At 34.5% G+C, this 23,417-nt stretch overlaps 2 protein-coding genes across 11 annotated transcripts in view; one reads left to right on the top strand and one right to left on the bottom strand.

Moving 5' to 3' along the window:
• RBBP5 (RB binding protein 5, histone lysine methyltransferase complex subunit) overlaps positions 1–23,417 on the bottom strand; it is a 938,867-nt gene that overhangs the window by 794,430 nt on the left and 121,020 nt on the right. The gene's annotated exons all lie outside the window — the stretch shown is intronic.
• Positions 1–23,417, top strand: part of NFASC (neurofascin) — a gene marked incomplete at its 5' end in the record, with an annotated part of 112,126 nt that overhangs the window by 84,078 nt on the left and 4,631 nt on the right. For 2 of the 3 annotated variants that reach the window (XM_083357648.1, XM_083357647.1), the window contains 2 exons: positions 19,074–19,205; positions 20,643–20,712. In XM_083357648.1, the coding sequence (XP_083213774.1) occupies positions 19,074–19,205; positions 20,643–20,712 (202 nt within the window). Of the gene's footprint in view, positions 1–19,073; positions 19,206–20,642; positions 20,731–23,417 lie in introns of all 3 variants that reach the window. The other variant, XM_083357646.1, reaches the window with a different exon arrangement.

The following is a 23,417-nucleotide window of genomic DNA, read 5'->3' as shown; positions in this document are numbered from 1 at the left end:
TGACAGATTTTATTTTCCTGGGCTCGAAGATCACTGCAGATGGGAACTGCAGCCAAGAAATTAAAAGATGCTTGCTCCTGGGGAGGAAAGACATGGCAAATCTAGACAGCACACTAAAAAGCAGAGACATCACCCTGTCAACAAAAGTGCATATAGTCAAGGCTATGGTCTTCCCAGTTGCAATGTATGGCTGTGAAGGTTGGACCATAAAAAAGGCTGAGCGCCAAAGAATTGAGCCCTTTGAACTATGGTGCTGGAGAAGACTCCTGTGAATCCCTTGGACTACAAGGCATTCAGACCAGTCAGTCCTAGAGGAGATCAACCCTGACTGCTCTTTAAAAGGCCAGATCCTGAAGTTGAAACTCAAATACTTTGGCCACCTAATGAGAAGGAAGGACTCACTGGAGAAGAGCCTAATGCTGGGAAAGATTGAGGGCTGGAGTCACTGAAGCAGTAAGGTGTGAGCTTAAATGGACTCCAGAAGATGGTAGAGGACAGGAAGGCCTGGAGGAACATTGTCCATGGGGTCACAATGGGTCGGACACAACTTCATAACTAACAACAACAACATATATGGGCATTGTATTCAGAAGGCTGTGTTAACACTGATGATGTTCCCTAGTTTGGTAATGAATTGTCTCCAAGAAAACACCCAAGCTCAGAGAGCAGAAAGACCCCACAATTCAATCTTCAGCTACAAATATTCTCTTCTTTCAGTATTCAAAAAGCAGTAGAGCCAAATTATCAATAGTAGTCACACCCTGGGGTACATGTTTTCATATTGAATTCTTAGCATCTTATTTAGCTCAGGCTGATTTATTTTCACCAGTAGCTGACTAAAAAGGACTTATTTACAATCTTATTAGCCAAAAGCATAGTTTTGTTCCTCATTCATACCCTTTGGGATTGAGCTTCTTGTCTGAGTAGACTGGGAGCAAAGCTCCAACATTAAATGCTATTCTTTCTTCATGTTGCCATAGTCTTAAATACGCATAAGGAAAGAGCACTAATACAATGGTGTGGAATTCTCATATTGACATTTTAATTATATCTAAGGCAAGCTGTGCCTTTCCTTGTGTTTATACTAGTAAAATGTATAATCTTTTTCATAATACTGTATACAGGAATAGAATAATTCAATTTAATTATCTTTAAGCAAAAGACATGGAAATTTCACATGAACTAAATAATTTAGATGTATGAAATAATTTGCAAAGTATGAAAAAAAATCTCTATTATGTGTTTCTTGTTACTCTAATACTTAGGAAAAAGATTCACAACACCCTTTTGTACCTTTCCAAACTCTCTGCTGGGAGTAAGCTTATCAACTATAAAATTCTATAATTCCACAGTTCAAGCTTTCTTGGGTTAATTTAATTTTGCTGTGCTTAGTCCATAATAGATTGGATCAAACTCTGTTTTCTTAAGAGTTTCTAAATCTAATGGCCTATTTAATTGAGACTTGGCTGCTTGAGTCCAATTTCTGCCACTTTAACAGAGTAAGATTTATCCTACCAATGGACCATTTAGCACAAAATGCTTCCTGCAAAATAAATGGCAACACCCAAAGGTTTTGAAAAAGATGTAACATTTCTAGATGTAGCAGAATTGTGACAACTTCTTAGTCCTTGAGGCATAAACAAATGTTCCACATTTTATAAGAATAAAGCATAACTACTAATTGAAACCCAATTCTACTAAAACTTCATAAACAAATTTGTAAAAGTCTACTCAGATGAGATTTTCACCTGTCCTTCTTATATGTCCTACCCCTTCTTTGACTGCAACAATATACATTAGCCTCCAAAAATATATTGGGGATGAGTAGAAAAACTGCTACCTCTATTAACCGTATTGCAAACTTGGATATGTTGTTTTGGGGAATTCTTTATTGGATTATCATTTTTATGAGCTGTTCTTTCTTTGTTCCATCAATAGAGAAGAATGAATTTCTCATGGCATATTTTAAGAGAACTACATTTGATTGGTTTTTGTGGGATTTTTTGCCTTATTACCCATAATAAATCTTGACCAAGTAATAGACTTATGTTGAATCTTGTCAAAACTCCTTGGCACTGATGAACAGAGTTTATCTTTCTTCTTTCCTTTGTGATCTGCCTCTTTGACAACCTCATTTTTACCAATTCCAGACAGGAGATAAATGAAATTGTGCATTTAATTTTTTATATCATAGTGTCCACTTGCAGAATATGCTTTTCAAATATTTCTACAGCAGAATTTAAAACAATAATCTTATTCAGAAACCCCTGAGGTGGCTATGTATTCAGCTTTGAGCAGTTGGCAACAATATCTAAGTAATCTCTTTGTCCCAAACCTGAAGTAAGCAGATTATAAAGAATAAGATTCTCAGTGTCCAGAACAAGTTAAACATGGATTTATTTATGTAATTCTTTCTTTGATTAGCAATTAGATGATTGTTCTTTAATGATACCCCTTAATTACAGAGCTATCTAAATTTCAGAAGGAAATAGAAAAAGGAGAAATAAGTGTCTTTGTAAGAAAGAAAAATAAAGATCTAAAATTGCTTACCAACTTTAGGCACCTCAATCACAGACTATGCTCTCTTATACATTATGCCTAGTCTATTTCTGTATAAGTAGGGTAATTATTTAATTTTTACATTTATACATACGTATCACCATATGCATTGCCATACGCAATTTTTATGCAAATCTATTTTATATCATTTCTGTTAATGCGTTTTGTCTCACGGTAGATAATGCATTAATCATGCACACACAGAGATAACTTTTCTTTCCACACATAGGATGAGTTTTTAAAAAAAAAATGTTTTGCCATTATGATAGGATGAATTATTTTGTGTTTCATTACTAATATCAAAATATTTCTATTAGGTTTAAAACAATCCAAATAACATCCCTAGAATATTTTTTTAAAATAATCATCTTAATTAATTAGAATATAAAAAAGATAAATAAGTTTCCTAGAGGACTACTTCTGAATTTGAAGTAGCTGGCTATTTTATTGCACAATGGATTAACTTTTTATTTTAGCAGAACCACTTGAAGATTCACTATTACTTTTCTTATTTGTACATATACCTTCATTTCCTTAAAATGATAAGACCAAATTAGAGTTTCTCATCACTGAAAGTGAGTTGTTCTGCATTGTTTCATTTCCTTAGAGCTTCTTCTTGTTTCAGTTTGCTAAAGTGTTATTGGCTTTACTCATATTGCTTTATTAAGAAAAGACAAATATGTTCTTCTTATCATTCCACAGCCCTTGAGATTCCTTGCTTTCTATTCCAGGTTTGCCTATATTTATTGCCCTCAGAGGCCAAAATACTGTTAAGCTCTCAAGGCCACCAAGAGAGCAATCTGTTGAATCAATGAACAGAAAATCTAAAACAAATTTTAAATAAACAAATAGCTTGTTTATGAGAACTATCTGTTTGGGGTCTGCATGTTTGCCCTCTGCTTGTCCTCAGCATTTTTTGCATGCCCCTTCCTCTGAGACACTCCAAGCATCTCCCATAACTGACCATCCTGTCTTACTGAGCTGCAGAAATCTTACTATAAGACCATGAAGGAAAGAATGAAATTCAAGCTTTGTGTCTCTTTTGGAAAAAAAAATCTTTAGTTAGAAGAATTATATGCTGTTTACATTTGGCAGGATGTACGTGTGAATGAGTGTCTTGATCCATTTTGTCTTCACATGCTTGCATGTTTAGCTTCAACAAATAATTGGCAAAGCCAGAGAATTGAAATCATAGTATCTTTTAAAAGCAGTTTTTTGCACTTCCCTCTCCTAGTTTTAATCTCTCCAACCATCCACCAAACTACAGATGTTCCAACTGTGGCCGCAACCACCTTTTCAGAAACTACTGTCCCAACCACCATTACCGAAGTTGTAACCACCACCACAGAAGTTACACCCACTACCACCGCAGAAGCTGTAACCACCACCACAGAAGCTGTAACCACTACAGAGCCAGCAGTCATCACCACACTTGTTGCTAGTACAATAGGTATCAAATACTGGGCTCTGCTTCTGTATTTTTCTCTTCCATTTATGTTACCTGTCTAAGCCCTTTCAGGGTCTTTCATATATATACTTTAAGCCTGATATACCAGCTTGACATCATGTAGCTGATTTCTAAATCAAGCAGAACCAGGATTTTCTTATGAGTATATTGATCGGCAGCATATTGATCATTGGATTATGTTTTTAAAAATTCACTATGATCCCAAATGCTAAAAAGTCCATTCAGAACAATCTTGAAGCTATTTCTATAAAACGTTGTATCTCCAGCATTACTTCTTAGTCTGCCGTAGAAAATCTGGATTCTCCTTTTCAAGATGTCCTTTGTAGACATCACACAAAGCCAGATTCTGTTCATTTACATTCTAATAGATTATGCCTAATTACAATGGGTAGAATACCAAAATGGCATTTTTTTTTATTCACAAAATAGCATACCAAGGATCATCTCCAACTGAAGTATCCAAATTGTTGACATTTCTTCAAGGAAAAGTTGATAATTAAGCAACTTCATTCAAGATGGTTTGGAATGGATCTCTTCATAACCATGTGTACTGTTTTACTGTTCCTCATTTATGAAGTGACATACTAGAAAGCACAGGGATCCCCAATCAAAAGATGGACTCCGACGTCTTATGAACTTAGATATACAGCTTAGAGATTCTAGCTCTGATCTGTTCCAATCTGGAACCAATATCAAATTCAAATAGAACCAGAATCAAATGTAATACCAATTTATTAGAGGTGGAGTAGTGGGCTAATGCCTCCTAAGTAACACCAGCTGCCTGCAATTAGTGCAGGTTCGCATCCCACCAGGCTCAAGGTTGACTCAGCCTTCCATCCTTCCGAGGTAGGTAAAATGAGGACCCAGATTGTTGGGGGCAATTAAGCTGACTTTGTAATAATGCCGCTTTGGGGGGGGGCAAAAGCCCTAATAAGCAGGCATATACATAGAATGAAGGCTACTGCTAAGCTTGTAAGCCGCCCTGAGTCTTCGGAGAAGGGCGGGATATAAATGGAATTAAAATAAAAATAAAACACTGAGCGAGGAAATAGGAAGTCTTCCGTTCTGAAGTTTTTTTCTAACTCATTAACAGCAGCTCTGTCTTGGATCTCCCCATGGAAGAGGTAGGCTTAAGTGTAAAGCAGTCAGTAGCATTCCAAGCTGTTGCCCAATTGCCTTTCTCATAAGAATTTATTAAAGGATTTTTTTTTCCAGCCCAGCCCCTGGCCAAACCTGGCGTATTTTAATGCAGCATTTCTATTGTCAGTTTATCCTGCCATAGCATTTGCTTTCCCATTCTAATTGATAGCTAAATGGATAGCTAAACAGGCACACACACACACACACACAAAAAGGCTCAGGACTTTTTACAGAATTTTTCCTGGCATTCCCTTGGTTTGGAAATAAAGATTAAAATGTTTTAACTGAAAAAAATTCTGCAACCTCTAAGTTTAATCACAAGATATTCCCATTTTATGCAAGAATAATCTTGTAGATAGATTTTTCCCCATTCAGACATGTTTTAAGGAGGGAAAATATTATTCAGCGCAGAATTAATTTCAAAGCAAAGAACTATTTAATTGAATTGCTCTAAACAAAGAATGCTTCCTGTGTACAAATTCCTGACATGGACAGTTAATCATATCCAGACAATCTTTGCTAAAAAAAATAATAATACCTGGGATTCTTGATTAAAATGTTCTCTCTCTCAGTCCTATGTTATTATTTGACTCAGAATTGGCCATGGCATGACCAGCAGTGATTTTACAATCCTGATGAAAGTTAAAACAAACCCCAATTATCCTGATTAAATGCTGTTTGTAATTATTGGAGTCTCATCAGAAAAAAATGGGTACACTCACGTGTCTTCTAAGCCATGTTTACTCAACATAATGCCTGGCTTTCATCAATGTAAAGATTTCTTAGCTGATATCAGAACTATATATTATATGAATGACCATGTGGCAGTAATGACTAGAACAAGGTAGCAGTATATAGACATTTAAAAATGGAACTTTTATTGGGAACAGAAATATATTATTGAGAAGATTGAAAAATATAGTTGACAGGAAAATGCTTTAAGTCACATTACATAGCGGCTGTATTTACTGTTTAAATATGCTGCTATTAAAAAGAGGTATTTTAATAATTCACTTTATATAAAAAGCTTATAATCATATGCATATCTATATGCAGAAGTAATTCTCACTGAATTCAATTTTATGGTAACATCATCCAGGTAAATACTGATAGAAAAGCAGCCTAAAGCAACATCTTGTATTTCTGAGCTAAAATTGCCAAGCCAGCTAAACTGGTATTAACATAAAATCAACGAAGGACAAAGGATTATCAATGTGTTCTGTGCAGAATACTAACAAAAAAGTTTTCTCTCTAGATTTGATAGACATTAAATCAGAGAGCTGGTATATTTTAAAGTGTACTGAACTTTTCTTTGGTTTGATGTAGTGTTGAAGCAGAATATATTTGTGTTTCATAAATCTACTTAAACAAACTATCAGGAACTGCTACCACCAAACCATTAAAGTGTTCAGCATCAGCAGTCCATTTGTCTGAAAAGAATTCTAGCATGCAAAGTGCAAGTTAGCTTTCATTAGAAGTTAGTGCTTCACTGTCAAAAGTTTCATCTAGGTTTCCAATTGCAAACAATGCTTTTAAAATAATAAAACTCCACTAAGAGTCTCAGTCTCTTGTGATGAGTCTTAAATTGCTAAATTGGTTGAAATCCTTCTTAAGTAGTTAGGTAAATTAAGCCTCATTCGCATAGTAGTTTCTCACATAGTTCTGTTCTGTGCTTTTCAAAAAAGGGTGTCTGTCTGTCTGTCTGTCTCTCTCTCTCTCTCTCTCTCTCTCTCCCTTCCTCCTTCCCTGCCAAAAAAACCCAACCCTAGGACTTCTGTTTCTGAAAAAATAATGCCCCCATAAATACTCTCCGCTTGGGAACTTAAGTACATTAGCACATCTGTCCTACTCTGCTTAGGTTGGAACACATTGTTTCTACATTATCTGGTTTACTAACTTCTGTTCTAACCTGTTCACCAGCTGGTGTTGGAAAGCTGCCGCCTATCTGGAATGTAAAAATTTCATCCAACAATAACTGGGCAAACATCACCTGGAACCATACATTTGATGCTGACACTGAATTTGTGGTTGAGTATAGCAACAGTAAGCATTGGGCTCATGGGAATGTTGCAGAGTACTTAATGAGCTGTAGGTCTTGTTTTCTCTTAGTTTTATTTCAATTAATTTTTATGATTCTATATTTGTTGATGACTTTGGGCTGATGGGCCAAACCACATTGTGGTGGTGGTTCCCCCCAAAATTTGTTATCCATGGAATGTATTGAATATGTAGCCCTAATAACTGCAGGTAACATGACTGACTATAAAATATTTGACAAAATGCTGAAGAGATTTGTGCAATGTCTGGTGCACAGTTTGAAATATCTCTGTGCATATCATTCAGATGATTACTACAAGGCCAAAGGAAAAGGCTATCTTCCTTCCTCTGGAATACTTTTTAATTTGTATGCAGTTATAAATATATTTATGGAAAGTTGCTGCTCAGAAATACTTAAAGAACTGCAATCAAAATGATGGTTTTCATTTATATATTTATAAATCTAGTCCAGTCTTTATAAGCCCAAGTTTTCTATGAATTTAAGCACTTACAGATCCATGGCTAACTATTTGGACATAGATTTCATATTCTGATTTTTCTGTATGGTTTTAATGAGTATATACATTATATTTCCCCTTAACCTTTCCAAACTGTAGATGAATTCAAAAACAACACATCAAGCCATTATGAAAATATTCTCAGAGGAAGGTTTGTGAATATTATTTAACACTTGGAAGTGGCAAGAAACTATGGCAATTGTTTCCTATCCATATTAGAAATTTCTCTGAATCTGTGTGAAAATAGGCTCCTTTTTCCAAGTAGAGGTTTTGTTTTTTGTTTTACTTTGGTTTGTATTTCTGGATTTAGCTGCAATCATAGAATCATTTGTGTAAGAATCTTCCATCTGATGTTATCTAATTGACGCGTACTTAGATTAGTGAAATGGTGTCTGGAAAATCAATTCTGCCAGTGGTGTAAGCTGATTTATAAAACTTTTGTAAACAAACCCTTGTACTTTGAATTGGGTGGGGTCTCAAACTCTTGCTGAAATATTTTATTTTATCCAGCCACTGATTCTTATCAATATGATGGAGCATCAGGCTGATAGTCCAACTTGATCCTTGACCACACAATAATCTCTTCTTTACTTTTTAGCTACCTTTGATATGAGATTTCTGTTTCCCAGGTAACAAAACAGTGAAATCTTCCCCTGCTAAAGGTTTTCTGGAGCTGAGTGATCTGATTCCTGGTGAGAAGTATATAGTGCGGGTTTTTCTCAAAGGCAATGAGTCTGTCTTCTCAAGTGAAACCTTTCACACAAGTCCAGGTGAGATGAAGCTCAGTCTCCATGTCCTGCATTTGAGGATGCATCCCATTCTGAGCTTTCTGCTTTTCTGTGCTGCTTCTTCAGATGGAAGAATGAAGGCATGCATGAAGAAACATATCCATTCTTTCATCATATCAAGCACTCTGACCTTATTATACAATTATCAAAATATATGATTTTTAACCAGAATCTTGAGATTATTCCCTGCTTGCTTTTAAACTATTTATAGTTGTTTTTATGAAACAAATTCATTTTCCAAGAAATCTTATAACAAGGGCAGAGACTGTAATACTTAGACTTAAAGAATAAATTCTATTCCTAAGGAGCAAAGTTTCTGTTGCTTCTGGCCTATTTATGTTTATGCTTGAATAAACTTGCACTGTTCATGGTCATCTTGCATGTCCTTATACAACTATTGGCAGTTATGTTCCAGAATATTTATTTTAAAAAAAAGATTGTGCTGGCTAATACAAAATGATGGATTGGAGATCCAAAGAAATATGTTGCATGTTCATACTTACATATGGTCATAAATTATCATCTGAGAACTGTAGCAATTTGCATTTGCAAAATATTGCCTTGTATCTCCTCTTTGTGTCACTACATTCTTTGTAGGATTGCTTTCACATTGTTTCCTTCTAAAATTGTCATGTGTTTCCTCATTGTTACAGAGTACTATAGCTATGTCATTACAACATTTTTTTGTTATTTCTTTATATTCTTCAGTTCTTGACTGAATTGGACAAGGTGGGAAGGGATTAACAATGCAATGCTATCTATGAGATGACAGAATTGTTTTGTGGCTTCTCTGAGCTATTTTGCTATTAGTCAAAGATACCAAAAATGCAGGAAAATTAATATTATAACTCTCCTTGGGAAATAGAAGCTGGCCAATTAAGAAGTAATCTACTACTTAAACTGTGTTTTTGAATAATACACCTACAATCAACACAACTACGTTTTTCTGTAGATGGTTCCTAGCACTATCTTTTTTAAATAATAATTTTATTAAAGATTACAAATATATCAATGAAAACTAATAGAAACTTCAAAAGGAACAAAAGGTATAAAGTTCAGGGGGAAAGTAAAAAAAAGATAAATAACTTTCTCCTTGTCGTGCCAAGTATAAAAGTTTGTTTTGACAACTCATCTCCTTATCTTGAAAAATAAGACATCCATTCATCCTGTACCTCATCTCCTTGTTTATAAACAACTCTTAAACCTTGTCATTCTATCATAATCCGCAAAAGTTCATTAAGGGATACCAGAAATAACAACAAAACTATTTTAAATTTAATCCCAGAACCCACTTTATAATCCTTTCTTTTTTTCTACATCTCATCCTTTAATGAATTAAAATTCATTAAAGGTTATCAAGAAAGAACACATATCTATTTAACTATTAGTCAAGTGGAGTTAAAATATATAATAAACTCTTTTTCCCATATCTCATCTCTTCTAGAAACAAGACTTTAAAACCTTGTCATTCAGTCCTAATCAGTAAAAATCCATTAATGGTTGTCACAGATAAGAAGACATATATTTTACCTTGAATAAATAAACCAATTTTGTATTCCTTATCCTTATTTTATATATTTATAAATATAAATATATATTTATATAAATAGTCTATAATTTTATAGTTTTTAGTCTCCTCAAATAATGTCCTAGAACTTGATTTCTTATTGCTGTTTTTCTTTTGTCTCTTCTAAAAACATACTTGAGAAGTTTACCTGATATCTTACAAATGAAGCCTGATTTCTTTTCATTTTTGCTTTGCCTCTTGTCACAAAATCCTTCAAAGTTTTATTAGGGCTCTTTTGTACATCCAGTATAGGAAAACTGTCTGTATTGCTCTTTTAGTTTATTATAAATATGTCCCTTTTAAATATTGAAGCCTCAGCCAATTTTATTTGTGTATCCAGTATTTTCTCTCCTTTCATATCATTCTTGTGACTTGGCATTTCCAAATCTACATTTAAATCAGTTTTAGACCTATGTAATAGAACTCCTATTACTGTATATCACAACATCATTTATAATCCTTTTATCAATGATATCAGATATTTTAAAAATAATTTCTGACTCCATTGTTCCCAAATACCATTAAATGCATCTGGTGTTGAAATACATTGCTCCACTGTTGACAAGTAATTTGTTTCTCCTTTAAATGCAATCTTTAGTTCCTTCTGAATCCCTCTAGTGTCCAAGCATTCAAGTCTTACCTTGTTATGCTTCTATTTTTAGAGTTAAAAACATCAGTTTTCCACAGAAAGGATTCATGGAATTATTTTTAAACTCTTATTTCACATCTATCTGGACCCTTAGTTCATTTAAAGCTTCCCAAAATTAACACTCTAATCTTTTGCTGCTTAGTCCAAAAAGATTTTTTTCTGAATCTTTAACTTGGCGTTTATAAATCTTTTCAGTGCAGATTGAGGGAGACTCACCCAGTGAATAGCATAATTTCAGCAGTTCTCAATATATAAAATAATATATAAAAATAAAAAAGTAATTCCTAAAAGGATTAAGAGATGAGGATTGGTCAAACGTAAAGTCCTTAGAGGCTACATTATGCCTGTGAGCCTGGTGAAATCCTCTGGCTTTCAGTTGCGTGACACCTAAGCAACCCCAGAAACATTGGTTCCTGCCACCTACTTATGAGTTGCACCTATTCAGAATACATATGGGCAATCTTATAATCTCTCCTTCTCCAGAAACATCTCGGTAACTTGGATCCAGGATCCAGATGCTAATTCAGCCATAATGTTATTTCCTTTGTTCAAGGATATTCATTCCCCATGTCTTCTCTGGAAGTAGCACTATCAATCAAAAGTTATGCTTCAGTTTTCAATCTTTCTTTCCTTTATAGATTCGGTCTGTTTAGAAAAAAAAATACAAGAAGCAGTTGAAATATAGGAGGATTAGAAATTATAGAGTCACAGAGTTGGAAGGATCCATTTTGGCTGTTGGATCCAGCCTTGTGCTCATTATAGGGTTTAAAACAAGTTTAAACAAGACTTCTACTTGGCTAGCTCCAATGCAGTGTGAATACCTCTTTTTGTACTTTTATTAATTCCTTAGTAGAATTTTGAACTTATATAGAAGTATGGCAAGAATGATCTTTCAATGGTAAGAGCTAAAACTCTAAGACTTGCTCAAAATATTTTGCTGATATATGAATAGAATCAGACATACAAGTCCTATATTGAGTAGATAATTTGTGCCCTTAACATTTGGCGTAATCACCTGATATTTTTTTGAAAGGTGACTCCATAATTCCTAAGGATTATAGTTTACACAATTGTTAGCATAAATATGAAAAACCAAAGTACTAGGTTCTGCAGTGTTCCTTGCAAGATTTTGGAAAGACAAACCTACCTCTCACTTGCAAATAAATCTCTGCTTATCTTCCTACTTACCTTTCATTTTTAGGGGGAAAGGGAAAATATTCATGTCATAAAAAGGTAGGTTAAACCTTGGAATCTAGCCCACTCTTTTTTATAGTACCACTTGGATATTATCTGCATAAAAAAACAGAGCTTGCCAGAACAAAATAAAAGACTTGGAATTCTTCATTATGCAGTGATGGATGTCCAGAATTTAATCTTCTGATGTTTTGCAAATGACTTCTGAATCACTTGATTTTAGTGCCCTCCTGCCTTTTTCTCCTCTTTCAGGTAAAATGCATCTGATATGAGAACAGCCCATCCCTGTCATACATCCTTCACACCTGTGACAAAAAAGCACTGCTCATTTTTCTTTTACTTTTTAAAATTTCATCCATAATCTACACTCGTTTTTCTGCTAGCAGTACCAATGCATTGGAATCAGAAATAAATGAGAGTAGAACAATTCAGTGTTACAGAAATATAGCTCAACATGGAAATAACACAGCCTTCCCTGATTTATAAATGTAATGATAAAGATATAAAAAGACATAGGCTTTGACAATGTCTTAATAACCTATATTATATATGGTGCAAAGTATGATTGATTGTGTTGCTGTGTTGGCATCATATTTTTATTCTTTTAAAGTCTATGCTGCAATAGGAAGAATATATTTCAATTTATAGTCCTTCAGAATTAGCATGATACTATTTTCAGAAGTATATCATAGATTGCTGTTTTATACAATACATTGATCTATTGCTAACTAACCTCAGAGTATTATTTGTTATACATTTAACTTTGGATTCAGGCTTTCAAAACTGCAGTAGGGATTAGAAAGTGAATTGTAAACTCCAATGGCCCAAAGTGACTTGAATATCATACTAAAGTTGTTTAAACATATGGTTTTCTAATGGGCAATTTCCTGTCAGTATATTTGGAACCTAGGATATTGCTTTGATCATCTTTTTAAAAAGAAAGAAATGAAAATGTTTTGTTTGCTCAGATGAAGGCAAAATGAGCTTGGAATTTTTCTGCCAGTCTTAATTTTTCCTCTGACAGAATATAATTCTGGTCATAACCTTTAAACATCTATGTGTTAACTAAGATGTTTGTGCTGTTATTTGTTAACAAGCTTTGAAAATACATACAATTATAGCATTACACAGATATTGAGTCAACAGTATTAACATTGTGTACAGCATTAGGAGAAGTGGTTGAAGCATGGCACCATTTCCTGATAGTAGTATAGAATGCCATTCATTCATTCAATTTATATGCTATCTCACCTAAAAGTGACTCTAGGCAGCTTACAATAATTAATACTCCAATATAATACATTAAAACATCAAAACAATAAATAGTAACATTTTGATTCAAAATTGTCAAAGATGGGGAGGAAAGGTGCAAAATGCCCATGGGGAAGAGATGAGGTCTACACACCCCATTAGGGGCCCAGGGCAGATCTTCAGAACTTTTCGGAAGGCCAAATGGGTAGGTGTGGATCACAATGTTCCAGATGGGATGAATTGTGCCAGATAAGGCTCTTCTCCTGGACTCTGTCAACCAGAACTACTTGGCCAAAGAGTTCCACAGCATGTGCTTTCTGTTGGCATTGGTGGAGCAGGCCAATCCCACAGATGTGAACCCAGTACCTCAGATAACCTGACCCATGCCATGGCCTTCAATCAATTAGCTTTGAAGAGAAGTTAAGTAGAGCTTATTCTAAAGTTTACTATGTAGCAGTGTTGCCAATCTTACTTCACTATACAGGACCACCAAGCAGTGCTTTTCTTACTTGTAGGATGTCTCTTACCTTGGGACTACTTAGGATCTCAGAGAAGAATTAATGGCTGCTCTGGCTTTAGGGCTGTTTAAATAGTATTCATTCATTCCAGATAGAAATAAATTACTATACTTTGATTATAAACTATTTGTTCTGTCTAACTGGTCCTATCTAACTGATCCTTTCTTCCCATCACACCACAAAATCAGGTCATGCTATACTGTGTGTGGCTTTGTTTTGATCTCTATCACAATATTACTCTAAAAATGAAGGGATTTTTTCCCTTAATCTCCATCCCAAAAACAGCTAAACCAAGCTGTTCTGAAGATAGGTTTGGTGGGAATCACAAGGCTGGTCAATCCATAAATCATAACTGAATACAGCTGCACTGCACTGTACAGTATGTTTGCTGTGTTTTAGTTTTAGCATTGCCTGAGTGCAGGGTTTTGTGAAAATGCTGAGGGAAATATTTCATTGTTGTAACAGCACTTTTTTCCCCTTTATCTGAACTGTTAACCTTGAGTCTCTTAAGATTAATTCTTTCACTTGAAAGCTTTTCTATACTTGCATCATTAACAAAATCACCTTTGATTCCCAAACATTTAGAATGAGTCTGTATTCCCTTCCTCCCCATTCTGTAGAATCAGTTAGCCTAATGCAAGCCTCAGATCCATTCAATTAATAACATACACCTTCCATTAGATGAATTGTATCAGTTCAAAGTTCCCTTTGTCCCATATTGTCAGAGCTTTTAACAGGAAATGGTTCTGTATAGTATATTCACTGCCAGTAGAACCACTAAAAATATCAAAAATTAAAGGCTAGGAGGTACCCCTGAAATTTTGGGGGGTTGATTTGATTATACTTTTGAAAAAGCATCCTGTAGTGATGTAGATGCAGATTTTTTTCCAGACCAGTCTCTTCCTGTTTCATTGACAACAGAACCTAAGTTTCTTCTTTTATATCAAATGAGGCAATAATTTATTCTGCCTGCTCAGATGTTGTATTCACACAGCAGCTCTCCTATCACAACTGAGCAGTCTCTTAATCACAGTGGCCAGAAATGGAATTTAGGGCTTTTGAAAGCGAAGCACATGTTATACAGACCTGTAGCCAAATTATGGAGTAGCAGGCGGGAGAAAGTATTTAGGGAGCAACCAAAATGTATACCCCACAACTCCAAAATGATAATCCCATTTGAAATAGTAAGGATGGGTCTTTTTATAATTGAGAGCTTGATAATGACTGAGATCATTAATGCAGGCTAGAACCATGGACAGATCTAGAGTTTAGAACTAGATATTTACCGTATTCTCCCCTTCTGGGTCTGTAAGGTCAACAACGTCTTGTACAGATAAAGCTGGGGCTAATGAGCCGAAATCAGGAAAACCACTTTGATGATCAGTCAGGAGTACACATAATTGTTGTTTTTTCTCAAGTAATGTTTATTACATTATAAGATGAGAATAATGCAATAACACATACATATATTAACTGGGTACAGTAGTACTTTATGCTACTAGACATTGTTAACATTATGATGGCTTAGGTAAGTTAAATCTTTAAAAATAGGGGAAAATTATATCAATGTTAAATATTATTTCTAAAACATTAATAAATTTAAGGTTGCTTGAATTGTACAATTGAAGCTCGGCATGGCATTAATAGACAAATGCCAAAAGCATTGTTATTTTATTATATAAAAAAGCTTTCCATTTTCTAATGTTTAATACTAAGGTCTCTGCTGTACTGTTATTTATTATTGTTTATAAATGTTTTAAAAAGGAAAAGGAAAAAAGAAGCCGCTTGGACAGTATATAAGTGTTTGAGTTCTGATTCCCCCTTCTTTATAAACCAATTGATCTGCAGTATTTATAAATATTTAGACCCTCAGAGAATCCATCGTGTTAGTGTTTGTATTTGCTTTGCTGCTTGCTTCATTGTGTATATGGAAACCATTCTTGATTGAATTTGGTTAAACTTCTGTTGCAAATATATGCTGTTAGTTTTCCTTCAGCTCATATTCTTCAAGTAAGATCCCAATCATATATCATTTAGTGTTGAGTCTTTCTTCCAATATTGGGGAAAGTTTATTCTTGCAGCTGTGAGCATATAGTTCAGTAAACTATAATGTTTCTTGTTAATATATTCTGAAATTATATCTACTTAAAAAACTGATTTAATTTCAAATGTAATTTCTAAAAGTCTCTGGATGGAACTATGTGTATCTTCCCAATAATTCTGAGAGGTTTTTACATGTCCAGAAGTGCACATAATTCTTCTCATTCCTGGCTTATCCCGAAGTCTCATTGCCAGCTGATTGCAGACATCTAGGACTATTAAGATTGACTCGCAATATCCTTAGGCAGCTGCTAGAATTGTAACTATCAAACCAGGTTCACCCAATAGCACCATTGCCTACTTCTGCTGTCTCTATTGCTACAGTATATAAACCAAAGAAAACCCATCAAGTTTTTGAGGACTATTTCACTCTAAAATAACTATTATATCATGTTTAGTTAAAAAGTTTAGTAGAATCACAATTTTTCTACTTTGAAATCTCAGAGACTAGGCAGGTACTTATTATGTAGCAGTATGTAATATGTTATAATGATGGTGGTATTTCACTTTGAAGAAAATCTGAAGATGATTTTATGTGAAGATATGAAATCAGAAAAGTTTTATTCACATCTAACATGTACATGGCATATATGGTTTGAGTTAAAAGCAAGTGGCTCTGGGATATTTGCATTCCTCCTGTAATCAAACTCCTATTGTTAGTATTACAGAACTTAGCACTTAAAGTAAGTAAGCCCAGGGAGAGTGTAAAAAGGTCTGCTAGCTATCTACGTAGACTTCATTATAATATTGGCAGGACTTCAGTTCTGTATGGCTGCAATAATCTTCCATTAGTGCTATTTGTGACATTTTTAATTTATTGTAGATATCTTGAAAGCTGCTTAATACGTGTTACTTCCTGCTGGTGTTCTGATGAAGCCATTAGGTTCTGGACCAATAGCACAATTGTAGTTTAATTCATGAGGAAGAAAAATTCTCATTGATTTTCATGTCATGAATTAAAGCATTAAGGCTTTTCACAGTTTGTTCAAAGTGAGTCATCCCTGCCGTGGAGCTTTCATACAACCTTGATGAGTTGTGCTTTTTCATGAAGCTGGAAAATGCACTATTTTGTTTAAAATGCTCTTTATTTTAGAAATCTAACCATTATCTTTGCCCAAGAAAACCATGTGCTACAGAAAGTAGGAACTGATAGTTATTTCCTGTTCCGGTTATTTACTATTTAAGAGAGTACCTAGTAAATTCATTAATTGGGTAGCATTTCATTAAGTGGATTAATATCTTCATTTTTCATGTGAAACAATTCAAAAATAAACTCAAATTACTTGTAATCAACTTTCTTTACACCACCCTAAAATATGGAAAATCTATAAGGAATATCATAGACTAGTAAAGGTTTACTCTACAGAATAGTTGATTATAGGGAAATACAAACCATCTCATCTGATCAAATTCTTGACCCCTTATAGCTAATCTGAAAGGATAAAAATATTCGTGCATGGACTCCACCTGAAGGAATAAAAATAGTCACCCCTCATTTTTTCAGCACATGCCCTGTTCACTGAGTTCCCTGGTTGCTGGGGCTACTGCTGCAGCCATAATTTTAAGACAGATCCAACTTCAAATGGTCACTGAATTAATGGTCATATATTGAGGACTGCTTATATAAGATTGCACAAGTTCAGAGTGGTTTCTAAAATACTCCAAATTCCTATCCCAAATGTTTGCTCCATTTATATCATAATTGAACTAAATGCTACCATATCAGATCCGATGAAAGGATTGCCTTCCTTGTAACAGTTTGGAAAATGTTTTGACTTTGATACAGAGCAATTTGTAATATAGTTCCTTTAAGAATAATGAGACAGATTATAACTGATTCTGGGGTCTATCAACGTATCGAGTATGTTAAAGGCATGAATATACTTTGGAAGATATATTAGCTTTAAGCTCAAAAAGCTCAGATGAATGTAGAAATAAGTAACGGGGGGCGGGGAAATTAGAATAAGTGAATGAAGATATTGTCATGCAGCTACCAGTTTCCATACTCATGTCAGAATATGCATGACACAAGTAGTTAAATGTATTCCCATGGTAACATCACCCTCATTTCTTATTACTGATGGTGAAGATTGTAGAATTGCATAACTTCTCAAAGGGAAAAACCATCTAGTAATGCAGTATTATGCTTATTTTCTTTTAATATAAATGGTAATGGTACCATCAAATTGTATTAGTGAAATAATTCAATAGTTGGGTGATCAGCATCAGTCCTGTTATTATGACAGCTTTCTTATATCAATGGAGTGGTGCCACTCATTTTTGTACTAGCGGGAATTGGCAGTCATGTACAGATTGCTTAATCCAGGCCATTACACTGATACATTGGGACTGGGAAGTCAATAAGAGCTACAGAGAAGAATGAATCACATAGAATTGCCTCATAGCGGAGCATTGGTATATCCTAAGCTTCTATTCCCTGTGGTTTCAATGCCCTCTTTTAAAACATTGATTTTTCTCTTCCAATAATATAGCAGTCACTATATTGGAGTGGGGTGGGGAGAGCAAATGGCACAATAGTGGTAGTAAAAGAGGTAGTATCTTCCATCACTTTCTGAGCTTATTCTGCAAGGATAAATCTTTCTAGATTTTTACCAATATTTTTACATTTCTATAACATTATGGTGGCAGTTGAATCTTAATGATTTGGTATTAAACTGGCCCAAATTGCCAAGAGTCAAGATGAAAGAGCACAACTTGATTATTCAAGTGCTACAAGGGTTTGCTTCTAATTCCGATCCCACTTACAATATTCAGGGAAATGAATGGTGTGTTGGAAAGGTGGTTTTGTTTTGTTTTGTTTTGTTTAGAAAATCTGTTTATTTTACCTATGTGCTGGATGAAACTCAGCCTTCTTGTGGGGAACTTCACACCCTCTTTTGAGGTATCAAGGCATTTTCCTTTACTGTAAAGAGAGATCAATTCTGTTATCCAGCTGTTTTTGGGGGGGAGGGTTTCCTGCTTCCTCTTTATATAGCCTTCCTTGGTTGGACAAGGACATGTTTCTCTTCCTCAATTTTTCAGCATTGTTGGAGTGGATCTAGGCTTGTGGTGCAGTTACATACAGAGTAAAACTTTATGCACACAGGCATTTCACATGCCAATCACGCAAACTAACGTGGTTATCAAAGGACATCAGTTTTAAAATATGAACATTGGGAATCCATGGGACTGGATCAAATTATTCTGGCTTGATAATTTAATTTATCACTATAGTATGGATTGGTTCTATTCTTTAATTTTTCTTTTTCAACTCCTTCAAATAGCCTATACTAAGAATCAAGGGGACATTGCAACTCAGGGCTGGTTTATTGGACTGATGTGTGCCATCGCTCTCCTGGTCCTGATTTTGCTGATAGTTTGCTTTATTAAGAGGAGCAGAGGAGGAAAATATCCAGGTAAGGGAAATACCTAGCATTGATATAATGCTCTTTGTTTGATTTATTTTGAAATATATAATTCTGAATCTTAATTAATTTTTCTAATCTGAAAGCACTGGAAGGATTTATTCCCATAACCACCGAACAACTGGGACACTAAAAAAGAATTAATGTTATCAAAACAGGGTAAAAGGGATTTCTTGCTAGATAGGGATGCTTTATTTCATTATTTACATTAAGATTTGATTGAATTTATGTTGGTTATAAAACTGTTAGCTTATTTTCTGGAAAAGTATTATTATCACGTTCCCCCTTTGGGAAAGGAATCCTTCCTTTTTCTCCTCTGATTTTGAGTTAAATGAATCATTTTAACTACTCTTTTCATTCTTTTATATTTGGTATCAACTTTTAGCACCTTAAGTAGCTAGCTTTTATTACTTTTTATTTCTTTGTTTATTTCGCAATCAATTTTTAAGGCTTACCTACTCATAATTCTGGATGGCATATAAATTAAAAACACACCCAATGCAAGGAACGAGACAAACAGGAATGGACGTAGCCAACATATCCATACAAAAAGCATAGATCTCTTGAAAGCACATATCCCCCTAACTTATTCCCTAGGGAAAGAAGCAGATCTTCAGCACCCATTTTAAAAACAGTAGGACTCAGACTAGCAAACCACCAGGGTGAGATTATTGGAAAGGACACCTGCCTCTTGGCCACATCACATGATTTTGTTTTAGTGATGGAACCTGGAACTTGTCCCCTTGTTGGATTTACCAAATGGACAAACAATGAGAGAGAAGTGGTGCCGTGAAGGGCTTCACAGGTCACAACCAGCACCTTTACTTGTATCCAGAAATCATTGCAACTTACAGAACAGATGTATTACATGGAAGTACTGAGATATACTGTAGCCATAACTGATTGAGTTGCCACATTCTGGACCAGAGGCAGCCACTAGATAGCACATTGAAATATAGTCAGGATACACATTGAAATAATATTTAAATACAATGTTTATTTATATGGAATTATGTCTTAATATTGGTAGTATATGTCTCCCTGTATTATTTTGGACAATGTATTATGGTTGTATGAAGATTGCCATATTTTCTCCCTAAGTCTAGAAATTTCTTGAATGGAAGTATTTCCTGAAAGTTGAATAAAATAGTTGTGATGTGGAAATTACATAGCATTCATTGCTCAATATCAGTATCATTTTGCTGTACATGAAACATCACTAGTCAGCTGGAAAGAATAATATACATCTTTAGCTATATAAGTATCATTGTAACTGGCTAAGGCAGAAGCTCTAGCTTTCCTTCTGGTGTGCACTTGATTTGATGCATCATGGACTTTGGCACTGAGGCATTCAGGCTTGGAGTCTACAAAATATGCAGATTGAATCAATCCTTTTGAGTTTTTAATTGTTTACATATAACTTCACAGTGCGAGCAAATAAAGATGTGCCCCTGGATCCTGATGACCAGAAGGTAGATAATGGATCATTTGATTACAGGTATGTTTCTCACTCAACGTATATATCAGGCATTTGCTATCTGCTTGCCATTACAAATAACTCCTTTCTAATTTCATTTTCATGAATTTATATTTTACTCTTCTGTATCCTTCCAGTGTTGCTTAAAATCTCTACCAAAAGAAGAACCAGTCTATGTATTCAAAAAATATAAAAATGAAATCAGTATTTTTAAAATTGGTCCACTGAAGGTTATGAATGAAAGATATGTAGGTATATATATAAACACATGCATACACATAGAGATATATTTCTGCATGTCAGAACCATCCTCGTGAAGGATGGAAATCCCCTAGGCTGAGTCATACAAATAAACATGAAATTTAATCTTTCATTGTCTGACTCAGTAATGTAGTTCCAATAATTTCGTATCATCTGATTTATCTATACACGTAGATCAGTTCCGACCTTTTGAAATCTGAAAGGATAACATAGTTTTCTTATTGAGAATTTAATCACTTTTGAATATTGAATAATGAGCTCTGTTGAGTGGGGATCATTACATCAGATAAGAAAGATAGGCACTGTTAGCAATTTCCAGAATCTTTTTTGGTCTGTAGTGCAAAACCAGATCTGAGTAAAAACATATGGCTCATTCTGCTAGTCCACCCCAGAAATGGGAAGAATAAACAGCCAGTAGGTTATTCTTAGGAAGAATAAGCCTACATTTTCAAAAACCAATGAGAAGCTTCATATTTCTGATTTACTGAAGGATATGTAGCATATTAAATCTTTCTGACAATTACCGTGCTATAACTTCTAACACCATCACTACTTCATATAAATCAAAGACATCTTTTTAAGGACCACAGCCACTTTTTCTCTTGATTTTTCAAAGCAAAAGTGTGTTCTTTGGCTGTTCACAGATGGGTCCTGCATTCAAGGTTTACATTTGTTACACCTTTACTTCCAAGGAACTGAAACAGGTAACACTGCTACCACTTGCTAAATTAACCATTCATTGTGAGTCTGTGTAACTTGGTGCTTCAGTCCCTTGCTTGCTATTAAAATAAACAAACAAGCAAACAAAAATAAATGTCCAGCTATTCTAAAACTCTAGGATGATTTATTTAAAATACAATTGCTATCCTCACAACTTCAGTACTCTTATTTTATAGCTAACAAGAATAAAAATGATAAAAAAAATCTTTATTAAAATTGCAGTGCAAGGTCTGGCATTGTGTATATGAAACTGTATAGAGAATTGTCTACAGGACTTTGAAAAAAACAGCAGTGTGTAAATCTTATAGTGCCAGATCATATTAATTAAACTACTTGGTTAATTTGATAGCTATGTGTTTTAAGCATCAGAGTTGCTCTAATAATAGCCATTCCAAACTTGTTCCCTTCCAGGGTTGTTTTTAAACAGCGAAGTCACAATTCCAAAATATATTAATTATGATTAAGAATTCTTCAGGCTGCTCAAATCAAACTAAAAACTATTTTGGGTCCATTTAGTAGATTGAATAAATGAGTTCCTTGGGAAATATCATAAACCATTAATGAATTATCTAGATGAAAGTATACTCAAGTATTCTTAGCTAACTTGAAAGACACTATCTTGACTCATGAGATGTGAACAAATGAAAGTTGCAAATATGTTACATTATAGCAAAGGACACTGTAGCACAAAATGGAGGAAGATTCCTTAATACCAGCCATCAAAAGTGTTGACCCTGAGATGAATCCTCACTTTGCAGGAGTATTTAGCAATGTGAATACTGTATCATGCTCCTCAGCCTCAGTTGCTGATAGAGAATATTTGTAGCTAGGATTTGCTTGTTTTTAACTGTTTTATTTTTAATATTCATTTGGATGTTTTAAACTTGTTATATCATGCAAATCATCAACAGTTAATTGGGTTACAACAGGATATTGATGGAATGAATAAGTAAAATTTCTTCAGGACATGGATAGCCACTATTTTTCTTTTTCTACTGTGGGGGGAAAAGCCACATTGTAGTCTTCCTCTTCAGCTAGAGCTGAATATAGTTGTGTTGATGGAAACATATTATTAAAACCTACATTTTCCCTATACATATTCCAAATCTCCTCGGGGGTGGGGATGTTTGTGTGTGTCAGAGGATTCCTTGTATCAAAATTGTACATGACAAAATATGAGAGTGAAGAAAGGTCCAATTTCACCAGCAGAAGTACTCTAACTTAACCATCTTCTTTCCAAAACATAGTTAAACTTGTAAATGATGTTATCTTGCTTCTTAAAAATAAAAGAATAAAACATTCTTGGGAAAAATGCATGCAGATAAAGTACAACATTGTAGCTTCAGTTTATGGCAGAATAAAGATTGGGTCAATGACATAGACGCAATTCTTAACATTAAGAACTGCCTGTCTTGACTAATTACTGAAGTATTCTTATGATTGTTTTTGTTTGTCCTGATTACTAGGAAACTATCTTTAATAGTAAAATCTGGGCTGAGTTGAATATTCATCTATAGCAATGAACTGGCTGAATCATTTTATTTTACAAATATCTGTGTTATATGTGCAAGAGGAAAAAAGCTGTGATATAAAATATTATGCTTTCTTCCATTGGAGCCCTGGAAAAAAGGCTTTTCAGTGTTTTTCCCCCAAAACATGGATGGACAACTTAAGGCAAGGTATTAAAGAACTGACACATCACAAGAAATCAGAATAAAAGAGAAAATGACTAGCTGACAGAGAAA

This window comes from Vipera ursinii, assembly GCF_947247035.1.
Source record: "Vipera ursinii genome assembly, chromosome: 3".
Taxonomy (NCBI): Eukaryota; Metazoa; Chordata; class Lepidosauria; order Squamata; family Viperidae; genus Vipera; species Vipera ursinii.
The sequence above is the reverse complement of the archived record's forward strand: the minus strand, read 5'-3'. Positions and strand labels throughout refer to the sequence as shown.